Raw genomic sequence first — 15443 nt, forward strand, 5'->3', positions numbered from 1 at the left:
TATTATTTATTTTTCATTCTTTCTGTATTTGCAGTTTGTTGTCTTTTGCTCGATGGTTGTTGGCCCGTCCTTTTGGGTGCGGTCTTTCGATTCTGTTGCGTTTCTCGTATTTAGCATAAATACCCGCAAGAAAATTAATCTCAGGGTTATTATGGTGACACATGTGTATTTTGATAATAAATTTGAGAATTTTGGAAAGACAGCAAGGACTTTGGAAAAGAGTTAAGAGATCCAGAAAGGAGAAGGTTGTTACCAGGAATGGGACTGTACAGAGAATCCATAGAACAATGTGGAGCAGGTGTTATTGCTGGGATGTAGTGGGACTAGGCATTGAAAACCCTTCTTTAGGGAAGAGATTCTCATTCAAGGGTGCCTGAGAATGGGGCCGAGTCTCTGGTTAATTAAGATTCAGAGTAGGGCAGCAGTTTTGGACAAGTTTAATTTTATACGTGAAGGAGATTGGGAAACTAAGTAAGATTGTAGGAGTAGGTATGTTTGAAGGTGACAAGACAATGTGATTGAAATTGTGGCAGTTGGCTAATGACGTGGATGTATAAGTGAAAACAATGGAATGTAACATATAAAATTCAGCCTAAGGTAAAACAGAATACCAAAATGCAAATGATCTGTTGATGGATTTCATTCAATGGCATATTAGAATAAAATACTAATGAGGCTAAAAACTTCTTGAAGTTCAGAGGGAAGTCGTGACTTGCTCTGATTTCCTATCAGACAAGCAATTTAACAACAAAGCAGCAAGTCAATTGGCTAAGGTAAGTTTATAGATGATGTAAAGGAAGTTGTCAATGCAAAACTTTTGATGGGCTCCAAAATGAATGAATGGGGCTAGGGAAAGGGAGAAAAAAAAATTTTGATAGATGGTAATGAATTCATGCAAGGGAAATCCGATGGAGCTGACTGAGAGAAGTACTTATGAAGAATGACACATTCAGCTATAATGAACAACAAAAAGTGGATTTTATATACTTCCTCAGAGTTGCGCACTTTGATCAGAGAGATGATCATTTCAGCATGGGAGATGGACAAAGGTCAGACTGAAGGATTTCAAACAAGAAGTTTCAGAAGAGAAAGAAAAGGAGCTGGAAGTCAACTCCTGCATGATCTTAATAGGAAAGGCAAATTAGAGACTGAGTACTCACAGAGTAAGATGGAAGAATGGAAAACAATATGGTATTAATTTCATTAGCGAGAATAAGGCAGTGTGGGGAAGAAAGTGAGGGAGAAACTGCATAAACATGGTTGTATTAACAAACTGAAGGCGATCAACTCAACTTGTAGACAATCAAATCCGTGAACTCCTTTTTATATAGCATTTGAGATAAGAATGGAAGTGGAAGTGTACCATTTATTGCAGCAATAAAGCAAGAGGTTTGATAGAGTTACCTCAACGATTGTTAGTAAGGCCTCCTGGGAATTTCGCATAACCTCCATTGTCTTTTCACAACATCTGTAAAATGGAGTATCACAAAATATTACTGGAGTTTTATAGTTTTTAAATTACTTGTTAATATAAATAACAACGTGAAGAAGGTATTCTTTACAGAAGTATTCCTTACCTCCTGAAAACACCCTCCACTCCAGTGATGCCCATTCCATCAACAATGTCTCTAGTTAGACGGAATGGAACAGTTTCTGGTGTAGGAAGAATTTTACCTTGCTCAAAGGCAACCCCTATTGAAAGAAAACAGATGTATAAAAAATCAGATGAAAAAGCTGCATTTTAGCTTAACCATTAATAAAATTCTCATAGTTCTATGCATCCCTTTAATTTTCCATAGCTGATGCTTCTAGTTAGAGTGCTCATATGGCCCTCCATGGGCCTAAATAGTTCAAAACAAAAACTTTTATTTTAAAAGGTGGTCGCACACAGCTAACATTTTGCTAACTTAGGCTTCATTCAGACAAAGTTACTGCATGACATCTCTGAAGGAAGTAATGTTACCTCTAGCACTGTGGGTGAGAGAAACAAATTGAAACCGCTCAAGCAAAAAAATGTACATTTTAGGTCAATATTTTCTCTCATTCAAAGAGTATTCAGCACTAAATAGTGATGTACTGCATTTAATGGTTTAGTCCCTGTAAAAGTAGAGTGATGACCCACTTGTAATGTGGGCTTTCTACTATCACAGTTCCTTGCTCTTAACATTGGATAATATAAAAAAATATTACAGATGATGGCACTTATAGAAAACTATAATCTCACTTCATACTATCCAATAGCCCAATGGATCCCAAGGGTTTTAAATTAACACTTAACTCACAAGCCAATTTTGGCTATTAAATGAAATTCAGGCATCAGTTGGCTCATTAATTTGTCCTCCTGTCCTCTTATTTTGGATGCTGTCTGACTTGTAACTGGTCTCAGAAATCATTTTTCTCAGTTTAATTTCAGTCAGTGGAATTACTGTTCCCATTAACTACATTTCAAAGGTGAAAGAATACTTCTTCTTTTTTAACCCTTCCTTCTCCATCTGTCTTCCAGCACTGGAAATTGGCATCATGGCTCTTTGGTGGATTATTATGAGATTTGAAGATTTCCTTTATTCCTCATTGACGATATACTCATTTTTGAGTTAACACCTGACTTAGCACTTCGCTCATTCAGGCCCTAGTGGAGATCTTCATCTGCTGGAAACTGCAGGTACGTGATCCTTTACTCTCTTGCATATTCTCGTAGTTATAAGTAACTTGCTAGATGTTGAACAGTACATATGAGAATGTTATGATTATGAAACGCTTACCTAGGTCTATATGCACAAGTTCAGCTGACTCTTCATCAATGAGGATGTTTTGTACATGTCTGTCACCAAGACCAACAATGTAGCATACTGCAATATAGAAAATTCCAGTAAAGCAACAGAATACTCAATAAACTGCAATTACAACATCTATTTTATGTAACATTTTTGCAAGCATGACTAACTTAAGATTATTGATCAGTGTATTTGTTTTTTTCCTCCAATTTCTTTCCAATTCATGGCATAATAGTGAACAACCAATTTATGTTTATACAGCAGCTTTTATATAAAACAGTTGTGAGATATGTAAAAAGTAACTAAGAGGAGACAACAAACCTAGGGAATATGAATAGTAATTCAACAAGGTATATTTTGATCTTGAAATATTAGAGGCAGTGAGGAATAACAGAAGTATTTCTGTTGATCAGTAGTGTCAGAGAAAGTTTACTTAATCCATGGCTTGGGGGAAGATGGAAGGTAAGTGGAGTGCTGCAAAAAATTTGAAATCAGAGGAAGCATTTTTGATAGGGAGGAAACTAAAGTGAGACAAGGAAACATGATAAAAACATCTCAAGCAAGGCTGGTGAACAACTTAAAGCTAAAAGTAGAGCTGTCTGGTCCAAGATGATATCTGCCATGACTCTCACAAGGGGTGTGGCCAGAATGTTCAGTGCTCTCTGATTACCGAAGCAGCAGCTAAATTTCTGCCTGGGTTCAGCATGCTGGGCTCCTAACAATTCTTGGTTCTCTCATGTAATAGCAGGGAAACAAAAGCCCTGTCCTATTTTGGGGAGGAAAGTAGTGGATATGGCCTAGTCATGCGCTCCCCACCACTGAGCACTGGCTCAGGAAAGCAGCATCCATCATCAAGGACCCCAACCATCCAGCCATGCTCTCTTCTCACTGCTGCCATCAGGAAGAAGGTACAGGAGTGTTAGGACCCAAGTAATCAAGTTCAGAAACAGTCATTACCCCATCAGGCTCTTCAACCAGTGGGGATGATAACCTCACTCAACTTCACTTGTTCCATCACTGAAGTGTTCCCATAACCTTTGGACTCACTTTCAAGGATTCTTCATCTCAGGTTCTCAGCATTTATTGTTCGGAGCAGTCTTTCATTTATTCTACAGTGTTTCTTCAATTTATTGTGATTGCCCACAAGAAAATAAATCTCAATGTATATGGTGACATATTTACTGTATATTAATAAAATTACTTTGAGCATTTGAACTTAAGCCCACCCTCTCCAGCTCAGTGAGGACCAACTGAGAAATATCAGAAAGATCTTCCATGCCAATTACTTGGTAAAAAAGATGCAATTAAAAAAATGTCAAAAAATTAACAATTAAAGCAGCCTGCTTTCCACCCCCACCCTTCTAAAATGTGTCAATATCACTCTACAGCAGGGGTTCCCAACCTTTTTTATATTATGGACCAATACTACTAAGCAAAGGATCCACAGACCCCAGGTTGGGAACCCCTGCTTTATGACAACAAAGCTGAACAATGAATTATTTCTCTGACTACTCCTCTTATTGCAAACCTCTCTCCTCTCATCCCACAGTGATCTCAGTCAGACCTGGAGACCCCACTCTTTCCAAGGATCTCCCCAGTCAGAGGCTTCTTACTACCTAATATTCCAAAAGCACAGGTTCTCAGCACAGCTGGTTGGCTAGAAGAGGATGCTTCCCATGATATGATATGGGAGGGGACCCAATTCACCAGCAAGTGGTTCCACAGAAGATCCAAAGCTTGATAATCATGAGGGACTCCACTGATTCAATCACCTTTCAGTCAGGACCATAAGCAATGGTTAACCTTCTCTCCATGGATCAGCCCACGGATTTCAAACCTCATGCACATGGGAATAAATCTCTCAGGATAAAGTTGCCATAATAGGTTCACAGTGTTTGCAACCTTACAGCTAATGCAGGTCCTCTCCACTCTTCCCTTGATGTCTCCACTTACACATTCTAACCAGCAGGAAGAACTCACTCGATTTTTCGCTCAGTTGAACTAGAAGCACTGAGATCAATTCTGAACAGCTGAATGGAGAATAATAATATAAGGTGTGCCTACTGAAGGTTTCTATTAAACAGTCTGCTCATCGATGTCTTGCTGCATCATCTGTCCCTACCTCACCTCTCCAGAAAGCTAATTCCCAAATTTGTACTTGAAGAATTAACTATAAACATGTAGTCCCTTCAATGCTGACTCTACATTCTTGTTTCACATTGTAACAGTGAAAGTTTGATGGCAGCTACATGGCGAACCCTGCAGCCGGTATGAGAGTTTCATGCCACACTCCAAACTCATTGAACAATGAGCTTTTTCACATAGATGTTCCAACACTCTAAATTCATTCTATTTTGCCACTGAATAGGAGGGAGACATTAAAAACTTGCTGCCGAAGAAAACATTAATCTAAGCTTACATTTGTTTAACAACCTTTTCAAACCACCAGTTCAATTCCTGTATTAAGTGAATGTTCACCATGCTAGAACATAACACAAAGGGTCAGAAATAAAAACAGAAAATACTGGAAGCACTCAGCAAGTCTATGTTTATTTCAGATTTCTTTCAAATTCTGCCCGACAGTGTTCTTTTATTTTCATAACACAGAGCCCCTCCTACAATTAGTTACTAGTGAATTCTAGTTACACCAAGATTCAAACTGTCACATCAACAGAAGTCCATTATTAACCATTTCTGGACTAAGTAAGCCCGCTGTGCAGTCGACCAGCACTATTAATTTCTCTGAATAACCTAATATGCAGCAGCAGTGTAAATTAAACTGTGACACATACCAGAGGAACCCCTGCTGACCAAAGGTGTGCTCTGTGACCAAGAATGTTACTATTGGACTTAGAATACACATACAACATCTTGAAAATACTAAATGAAGTAGGCTACAAAACCCCCCAGAATTACATTTTGTGTAATAATCAAGTAATCTGAAAACCACTTTGATAACTTAAAATGCAATAACAAACACTGACATACCAATTGAAGATGTAGCTACACTTCGAGTATATCCAAGCCGCTTTTCAAACCATACAGCTGGATCCAAAAATTTTTCCATAAAGAAATATCGGAAGACAGGTCGGAAATTCATACAGACATCCATGAAGGCTTGATATTTACCTTCAAAACTCAGTTTCTGTGCTTCCTGTAATGATAAGTTGCATCTTATGGTCCAGCATTTGGTGCTTCTATTGATGTTTAGTTATTGAAGATCATTTTTATTTTTACCACCACCTGTGATATTAACAAGGTAGGCACATAGATTCCTGTCTGTTACATACTCCTTTTCTTCATCTTCATCACTGTTTTTAATATTCACCAACCGATCTCACATTTAACAAACCATTTAAGAAGTGTCCATAATGTTTCTTGTGTTGCTTGCAAACACACATAGGTTATACTAGATATGAAAGAGAGACTTTCTTCCATATGGTGATAAGTGAACCAGATGGCTTTTTATTACTAGCTGGACTACAATTGGTGCTTCTAAATCAGTGTTTCTCAAGGGAACAGCTGTTGGAAGTAGTGAGGTAGATAAAGGTAACTGGATTGCAAAAGGCATTTGCTAGAGTCAGAATTAACAGGTATGTTATTACTAACATGTGTATAATTTGTTTTGCAGCAGCAATACATAAAAATTATTATAAATTACAATAATATTAAACATAAATAATGTAAAAAGCAGGCAAAATAGTGAAGTAGTGTTCATGAACCATTCAGAAATCTGATGGCAGAGAAGAAACTTCCTAAAATGTTGGGTGTGCATCTTGTATCTCCTCCCTGATGGTAGTATTGAGAAGAGGCCACGTCCTGTGTGAGAATCCTTCATGATGGACGCTGCCTTCTTGAGGCATTGTCTTGTGAGGATGTCCTTGATGGTGTGGAAGGTAATGCCCATGATGGAGCTGGCTGAGTTTATAACCCTCCACAGCGTTTTCTGATCCAGTGAATTGGTGCTGTAATGTACTGTACTATTCTATGTTTTATACCAGACAGTGATGCAACCCGTCAGAATGCCCTCCACGGTACATCAGTAGAAATATGAAGGCAGAGGCAGGTCCATCTATGTTACTGACTTCCTCAAAGTAGAAGGTCTCATCTGCGCAATGCCAAGAAATCTGCAGTACTGGAGAAGAATCCATTCTTATCGTTACCTGAAAGTAAATCAGCTTAGTCTTCCCCTCTGTGAAGTGCTCAAATGGAAATCCTTCCTTTCCTCAAGACCTTCTATCCTGGTTGAGGCCCACACTTTTTTATTTTGTGTACTTTCAACTCCATGTGCAGCAGTGGCATTAAACATGATGATTTGCCTAATTTCTCTACGGATTTTTGCATATAGGGTATCACAGGCATAGTATCGTACACTAGTAGCTAATGAATGGCGCTATTGTAGTGCGTGCTATTACACCCCTGTGTATCCGAGCTTGGAGTTCAGTCCCGGTATCTGTTGTGTCTGTACTTCTTTCCCGTGGAACACGTGGTTTTCTCTGGGTGCTCGGGTTTCCTCCCACTGTCCAAAGACGCACCAGTTAGTAGCTAATTGATCATTGTAAATTGCCCTGAGATTAGGTTAGGACTTGATCGGAGGTTGTCAGATGTCGCCAGGCAGCGCAGCTCAAAGCCTGGGAAGGGCCTATTCTGCTCCTATTTCTAAATAAAATGAGTATTGTTTAGTGGCTGATGGTACACTAATTCATTTCTGTGCTGTATATAAATGTATGATTTTTCCAGCCATGGTCTTTTGGACTACTTATACTAAACATATTTTTGTAGCTACTTTGATACTGGCACTGATCTTGATGGGTTAGGTCAGTTTATTCCCATCTTTTCTTTCTGAAGCCCTTGCTAATATGGGTGCCAGAGTTTTAGGAATTGGTGAAAAGCAATCCGATTGTGCTTGTGTAGAAAACAGACCCAGTTTAATATTAAATACCTAAGACAGAGATGCACCTGGATACATGACCAATGTCCAAACTATGTTGGAATAGTGCAAAATACTTAAATAAAAGGTTTGTCAGAATCATCAATTTGTTGTAACTTACCGACATTTTTTTCCTGCATTCTAGGCTACTTGAGTCTTTTGGTCGATACCTCTTATGAGCTCCTTTATTTGGGTCAACCAGATATTCCCCAATGGGCATGGTTCCTGTACACCATTCAAGGATGCCACTTCTCTGAGAAAGAGGAATGACCTTCCCAAGAAGGCAATACATTCAGATACATAACTTGTCACTATACTGCACGAGGATTACAGGTGGATCAGTCAGCAAAGAAATAAAATTCAAATCACTTTAAATTTAATTAAACTATTTTTTGTTTTAAATCTCTAAACATAAATGCATTAGAATTACTATTCCGAGGGCCATTTTTGGATATGACCAGTTTACTGGCCTGGAAATTGGCAATTTTAAATGAAATGATACAAGTGATTTCAATATATGTAGTCAAATGCTGAAGTCCTTAACTAATTTGGTGACAAGGGAACACTGTATACATCAAGTCACTCTATGACTGAATTCTGCATGGAGTAAAGCGGTAACAATCCTGCATTTATATTGAGCAAACAGCTCTTGCAGCCTCTGCCAGATTTACAAGTTTAAGATTTCAATAAAGATACCAGGAATACAGGGAGGGAAAGGAAAAGGCAAATTCCTTTTCTTGAAAAAAGATTTAAAAATATTAAACAATCAAAATTAATTAATTACACCTATTTATAACAAATTTTACTTTAAAATAACTAAAAATACATCTGTTAATTGCCCAGTTTACTTTTAATAGTGTGAGATGTTTCTGAGTATTAGTCACCATCAAAGGCATTAAAAACCACAGCTTTGATAGCTGCCTGATCTGGGGATATGGATGCTAGCTGTCTAGGCTTTGGAGAGGGCTTCTACAAAACTGTTGGGAGACCCTGCTAATGAAGTCCTGGTTGTTTCATGCTAGCCAAATTAGATCATATGAATATGGACATAGGGCTATGTCAGTAAGATGTGTTCAAGTAATTAAGGGGCTTCAGTTCCCCTTGTGAAGATTGAATGTCCTGGGCTGATTAGCTGGCACAAGTGCTAACACCGTCAGCTTCTAATTACTTATATAGACCTTCCATGCTCTACACAATGGAACCTTCTTTAGTTGAATGGAAGGGCACATTAACTTACTCCAGGATAGGAGAGGCTTTGGCCAAGGATTCCAGTATTTTATCAGGGGGCTGGCTTAAAAAATTACATTGAAAAATACCAAGTTGTACACATTTAGTTTATAAGAAATGATGGTGAAGGAAAGATGAACCTCTACACAATAGGTGTGCCATATGAAAATGATTAGGATATGGTCAATCTAATGAAGGGTTTACAGCCAAATAATCTCAACCCTGAAAAAAATTGCTCCAGGGTTAATTTCTCCTTTTGCACAAAACCTAAACAGGACAAGAAAAAGTTGTGTATGCACCTAATTAGCTGAATGCCCATAACTGAATGGTGGGGGTGGGGTGGGGGAGAGGACAACAGAAAAGAGTAGAGTAAGCAGGATTGCAAGCAGTGAATTTACTGAGATTAGCAGCTTGTGTTGATTGTGAAATTTGGAGTGGGGGAGGACGAGGAACAGGGTGGGGGAGGTTGAAGTCAAGAATGAAAATTTCAAAACTTGATACACTGGGGAACCAGCAACAACGGGTCTAGGGACAGTTAATGGTAAAGGTACATGGCATAAAAAAGGTTGACTTCCTTTGCTGTAGATGATCAGGCAAAGACTGGGTAAAAAAGAATTGAACCATAAATTCTAAACTGTTAAGAAGTGTTGGAGGTGAAATTTGATGATTAAGTGCACTTTATTAAAAAGAAAAAGGTTGTGAATAATTATTTGGAGTATAATCAAGATAAGATGTCAGAAAGGAGAAGTCCAGACACAGCAGTTTAACGGGAATGTGATTAAAAAAGCAGGACTGACAAACAGAGAACATTTTTGAAAGGGATTCAGTAAGGCGAACATAAAACTTGAGGATGCAATGTAAGTTCAGGTAAGTAACTTGGTGGCTAAGGAGAAAGAGAATGTGCACTTACTAAAACAAATTATATTTATAATAGTTTATATTGTTTAAAAAAGAAATAGGAGGAACCTAGGTGACTGATGGCTCATTCATTGGTACTAACAATTTAATATCATCCAGCACGCCAGCTTTTGTGTCTTTAAATCCCTGGGATTTGAGTACAATAGTCTCATATGATATTCCAGTGCTGACTGAGGAAATACCACACTTTCAGAAGCTATATTAAGGTTATTCAGCTCTCTTGGGTAGATGTAAAAAATCCTATGGCATTAATTAAAAGAATAGGGAAGCAATGGTGGTATCCTGTATAATATTTTCTCCAAGCAACATCAATAAAGTCTTTTGCGATGTTCTGAAGGTACTAAATAAACAAGTACTTGCTTTATATCCACTTAAAATAGTTTTACCTTGTATGTGCGAATAGTTAGCTTTCGCTTTCTGGTTTCTGAATTCTTTTCCAAAAGTGAATTACACATCTGAAAAACCTGCTGCATTACTGCATCTTGTCGCAGATCATCCCGACCCTGGGGAAAATAGGAGCAATTTTTATTGCCAGGCTACAACACATCATTCCATCTCTTGTATCTAATTAATCCTATAACATTTTGCATTATATAATTTTAGTGCTTTTAATGGAGGAAATCACCCGATATAGTCATTGAGTCAAAGAGCAAATAAACAGGCTCTTTATGCCATTCTATTTAGCTGGCCATCAAGTAAGTACTCATTGTAATTCTGCATTTTCTCCAGCCCAATCAATTCCTTCCTAAGAATTGTGATTAGGCATGCAATGCTCCAAGTGTGGCATAATCATAACTCTGGACAGCATTTATTTTTGAAATTGTTGCTTCCTCAGAATTTATTTGTGATTATGATAGACTGCTTGAAGCTGAACACAAATATAATTTCAGACTACTTGTATCACATAGGAATTTGGAGAAGCAAGAAATTAACTTTTATTGAATATAACGTGTTTAACTGCATAACGGTGTTGATCATTTGCTATAGTCAACTAAGCTAAAAGTGTTTTGTTGATGAATTTTGATGATTTTGTTGATGATTTTGCTTGTACTCAGTGTCTGAGGCTTCTCACTTAAGTGTCCAACAATAATCAGTAGCTTTGATGGATTCTAGTTGCCCTGATACCGTTTTTCCATGACCACAATATCCTGGTGAAACCTTTCACCATGCTCATCACTGACGGTGCCAAGATTTGCAGGGAAGAAGTCTAAATGGGAATGCAGAAAATTATTCTTTAATGACATGTTGCACTTCATGTTTTCTATGCTTGAAGCATGTAATCAACCAGCTGTACATAATTTGGTGTTCTGTTGTTGCCAAGAAATTTTTCAACAATAACCATGAATGCCTCCCATGCGATTTCCTCCAGTCCCACTACATGTTCTTTGAATTGCCTGTCACTGATGACCTGTTTGATTTGTGGGCCAATAAAAATGCCTTCCTTAATCCTGGCATCAGTTATTCTGGGAAACATCTGTCTCAAAGAAGTTTTTGTGTCTGGTGACAGGAGATCCCATCCTTGCAGCCTTCAACCCAGTAATTCTGCTTTTGCCTTTGACAAGCCCAGTGTCTCTGACCAGGTCACTTAATTCAGATTGAGTTATCAGATGAGGCTCACTTAACACAAAGGGTTCAAAATCTGTATCAGTATCAGTTTGTTTTCTATTCCTGGCTCATGAATCATAGTATCTTCGTCTTCCTCCTCTAGACTCCTTATCTCTGGTGGCTTCGGTACTGGAAGACTCAGCTAGCGGCACAGGTCTAATGATTGAAGGGAAATTGGGCTATTCAAGGGTTTCCTTGTTTTTAGCAGAGAAACCAGACACAGTGGTCAGACAGGAGTAGCAGTCACTGTCATATAATCCTTCTGTTCTCACCACATCATCGGGACGGCGATCCGCACTGACCTCTGAGTAACTCTGATTTAACTCTAAGGTCAACAGCGCAAGTTGCACAACAAATGTGGCGCTTTGTCTCAGTCATCAGCTTCACACCCAAAGCAGAGTTCATACGCTTTCTTAATGAGAGTCATGCTCCATCTTTGAAATTTAAGCGTGCCCTTGCCACAAATATAACATGCTGTTGAAACACTGGTGAGAAATTTTGCTACCACAAATACTCCTGAAAATACGATGTTACTTTACTATAATGAATACACACAATATGTTATGCATGTAGAGCATGTGTATCAACGTGATCACAAACCAATATAGCATGTAAAATCAATGCATAGAATATGTGTGTGTGTGTGTGATGCTTTTAAAGCCATTCTAAAACATGTCCTGCCATGCAGCATCTGCACTGCCTAAGTATGCCCCGGCATTTCTGGACAAGATAATTAATTTTTTGGCTTACATTGTGGGCAATATTTTAATTGACTTGATTTATGAATTGAAATAACATGTATAGGCAATTTCAAATAAATAGCACGTGAGAGGGTATTTTCATGGTCAGTTTCATGATCAGCAGTCCAAAATCCATAAGATACACCCAAAAGTATTTAGGAAACAAAATATTTGTTGTCCAGTGTAATCAATGTTTTGAAGTTGCAACATAACATTGCAACTCTTATACTCTATGCCTCAATCTATGAAGGCAAACATGCCCTCTTTATCGGATTATTCACCCTTGGAGCCCTAGTTCTCTGGGTTCATCAAAATTCCTTCGTGACCCATCATTTACAATATGTATCTTATCCCTATTTGACTTCCCAAAATGCACCAGCTCATACAAGTCTGGATTAAATTCCATCAGCTAATCTTCTGCTCAACTTTCCAAATGATCTATATCCTGCAGTAGCCTAAGACAACCTTCTTCACAACTCACACCATCAACCACAAACTTACTAATCATAATTCCTACATTCACATCCATGTCATTGATATACACTCAGTAGTCACTTTATTAGGTATGGAAATGGAACCTGGTTGGTCCTGTGCTGCTGTGGCCCCATCTATTTCAAGGTTTGGCATTTTATGCATTCAGAGATGCTCTTCTGCACACAACTGTTGTAATGCGTGGTTACTTGAGTTACTGTTGTCTGCTTGTCAGCTTAAACTAGTCTATCCATTCTCAACTAACCTCTCTCATTAACAAGGCATTTTTGTCCACAGAACTGCCACTCACTGGATGTTTCTTGTTTTTCACACCATTCTCTGTGAACACTAGACGTGTGAAAATCTTAGGAGATCAGCAGTTTCTGAGATACTCAAACCACCTTGCCTGGCACCAACAATCAATCCAAGGTCAAAGTCACTTAGATATCGCTTCCCCATTCTCATGTTTGGTCCAGACAACAAATGAATCTGTTGACCATGTCTGCATGCTTTTATGCATTGGGTTGCTGCTATTTAACTGGCTGATTAGATATCTGCATTAATGAGCTGGTGTATAGATGTATGTAATAAAGTGGCTACTGAGTGTACATCACAAACTGGAAAGGACTCAACATTGACCCTTATGGTATACCACTTGTCAGATTTCCAATCGGAACATCCGTCTACCATTACCCTCTGACTCCTATCTCCAAACAAATTTTGGATTAAGTTATGCAATTCATGCCAAAGGACAGTTTCACCTAATGGTTACATGTTTCCAACACTTATAGTCTTAATTCTAACAACATTTGAGAATTAATGCTACAGAGTATGAGGAGAAAAGCTGCAAAGACCCAAAAGTTGAAAGGAAAGAAAATTTAAGAAATCTTATAGTCATGGAGTTGTATAGCACAGAAATGGCCTTTGCAGTCTACCATATCTATGCTGATCATCATACCTTTCTATACGAATCCTACTGCCTGCATCAATTCCATGCCCTTCTATGTCTTTTCATTTAAGTTCCTCCTCTGTTGCCTTATAAATGTTGTTACAGTCTCTGCCTCCTATGGCAGTTCATTCTAAATACCAACTACTTTGTGTGTGTGTAACAATCTTTCCCTCAGATCCCCTTTAATCCTCCTCTCTCTAGTTTTAGTCAGCTCTACATAGGAAACAAATTCTTGCTCTATCTATTTCTCATAATTTTATCACTTTTCTCATGTCACATCTCAGCCTCTTTTGTTTTTGGAAATCATGGAAAAAACGGGGAGTAACTGTTGAGATTGCATCCTCTGAACAGGCAAGCATGTACATATTCCAGGGCATGTTGGACTCTAATGCAGTATTAGGCATTTATGTCAACAAAGACAGTTTGATCATTTCAATGGATGAATGGATAGTTTTGCTTTAGGTGAAGTTATAAAGAATGCACACTTTTATGTATTATTACCAAATACCAATAAATTTCAAAGGCCTATGTGTAAGTTTGTGTAAAGCCAAGAATCCTTCTAGCTGACTTTAACATTAGAATCACTTTAGAATTTATTGGTTTTCTGCTTGCAACTGGCCATTTTCAGAGGCTGACTAGATTCTCTAGGGCTCAGGACATTGAAGGAAGGCTGGCTGGCTCAAGGTGGGAATGCCTGAAGTAGGTTAAAGTTATCCAGTGCTGGAGAAGGACTTAGCTTGATCTGTAGTTATAGAGTCCTGCAAATCTATTGTGCACCAGTTAAGCATAAACTGAGTCTAATTTAAATACCAAACACGAGGAAATCTGCAGATGCTGGAAATTCAAACAACACACACAAAATGCTGGCGGAACACAGCAGGCCAGGCAGCATCTATAAGGAGAAGCACTGTCAACTGACGAAGGGTCTCGGTCTGAAATATCGACAGTGCTTCTCCTTATAGATGCTGCCTGGCCTGCTGTGTTCCACCAGCACTTTGTGTGTCTTATTTAAATACTATTATTTCTGGTCTGATTTTTCCAATGCAGGCAACTCATTTGATTCAAAACTTGCTGTATTTAAACTGAAAATTAATGCACTTAAGATGAGCTTGGGACAAGTTTCAATTTTACCAAACCATATTTAACTTACACTCAACAAATAAGCCTTTACGCATTCATAAGCTGGAGTTGCTGGTTCAAAGTTAGTTAATTTCACAAATAAAATTTCTTGTTCCCTTCAACTGCAAATTACCTTGACTAGCTGCCTTCTCTCTTTCCCATCAGACCCGACACAATCAATGATTTTTGGAAGATTCACTCCTCCTGCTAATCGAAACTGAGATTTGAATGATTTCACAGTTATCAGATTTTCATACTTGCCAGATGGATCAACCTGAAAGCAGAACAACATGAAGTTATGAATTAGTACTGGAAAACCACATAAGTAATTTGATTAATATGGAGCTGCACTCAAGATGCTTTCAACTCCTAGTTGATGACTTTCCCAATAAGATTCATTCAATTTTCATCATTTTTGTGGGTTTTAAACATCACTAGCAAGGATCTCATCTCTTTATCACTAATTGTCCTTGAGAAAGTGGCGGTGGATGGCTTTCTAAATTTCTGCAACCATTCTGGTGAATGGCAGTACCACACTGCTGCTCCAGTAATGTGTCATCAGTAACAGATGGTGGTGTTTTCATGAACCTGCTTCCTTTATGTTTCTCACTAATTGAGATCATGGATCTGGGAGGCAGTTAAAATAGGCTCAGTAAATAATTACAGAACATTCTGTAGAACATTTTTTGGCAAAAATGGTACTGCTACTT

The 15443-nt window shown here is 38.3% G+C and overlaps 1 protein-coding gene across 4 annotated transcripts in view; it reads right to left on the reverse strand.

The window, feature by feature from the left end:
* The window catches only part of atm (ATM serine/threonine kinase), a 179380-nt gene that overhangs the window by 25331 nt on the left and 138606 nt on the right, over positions 1-15443 (reverse strand). For all 4 annotated transcript variants that reach the window (XM_059964267.1, XM_059964266.1, XM_059964269.1 and 1 more), the window contains 7 exons: positions 14867-15007; positions 10236-10352; positions 7826-7975; positions 5763-5928; positions 2763-2849; positions 1578-1692; positions 1405-1468 (listed from right to left, as the gene is read on the reverse strand). In XM_059964267.1, the coding sequence (XP_059820250.1) occupies positions 1405-1468; positions 1578-1692; positions 2763-2849; positions 5763-5928; positions 7826-7975; positions 10236-10352; positions 14867-15007 (840 nt within the window). The remainder of the gene's footprint in view (positions 1-1404; positions 1469-1577; positions 1693-2762; positions 2850-5762; positions 5929-7825; positions 7976-10235; positions 10353-14866; positions 15008-15443) is intronic.

The sequence above is a fragment of the Hypanus sabinus genome, chromosome 3 (genome assembly GCF_030144855.1).
Source record: "Hypanus sabinus isolate sHypSab1 chromosome 3, sHypSab1.hap1, whole genome shotgun sequence".
NCBI lineage: Eukaryota > Metazoa > Chordata > Chondrichthyes > Myliobatiformes > Dasyatidae > Hypanus > Hypanus sabinus.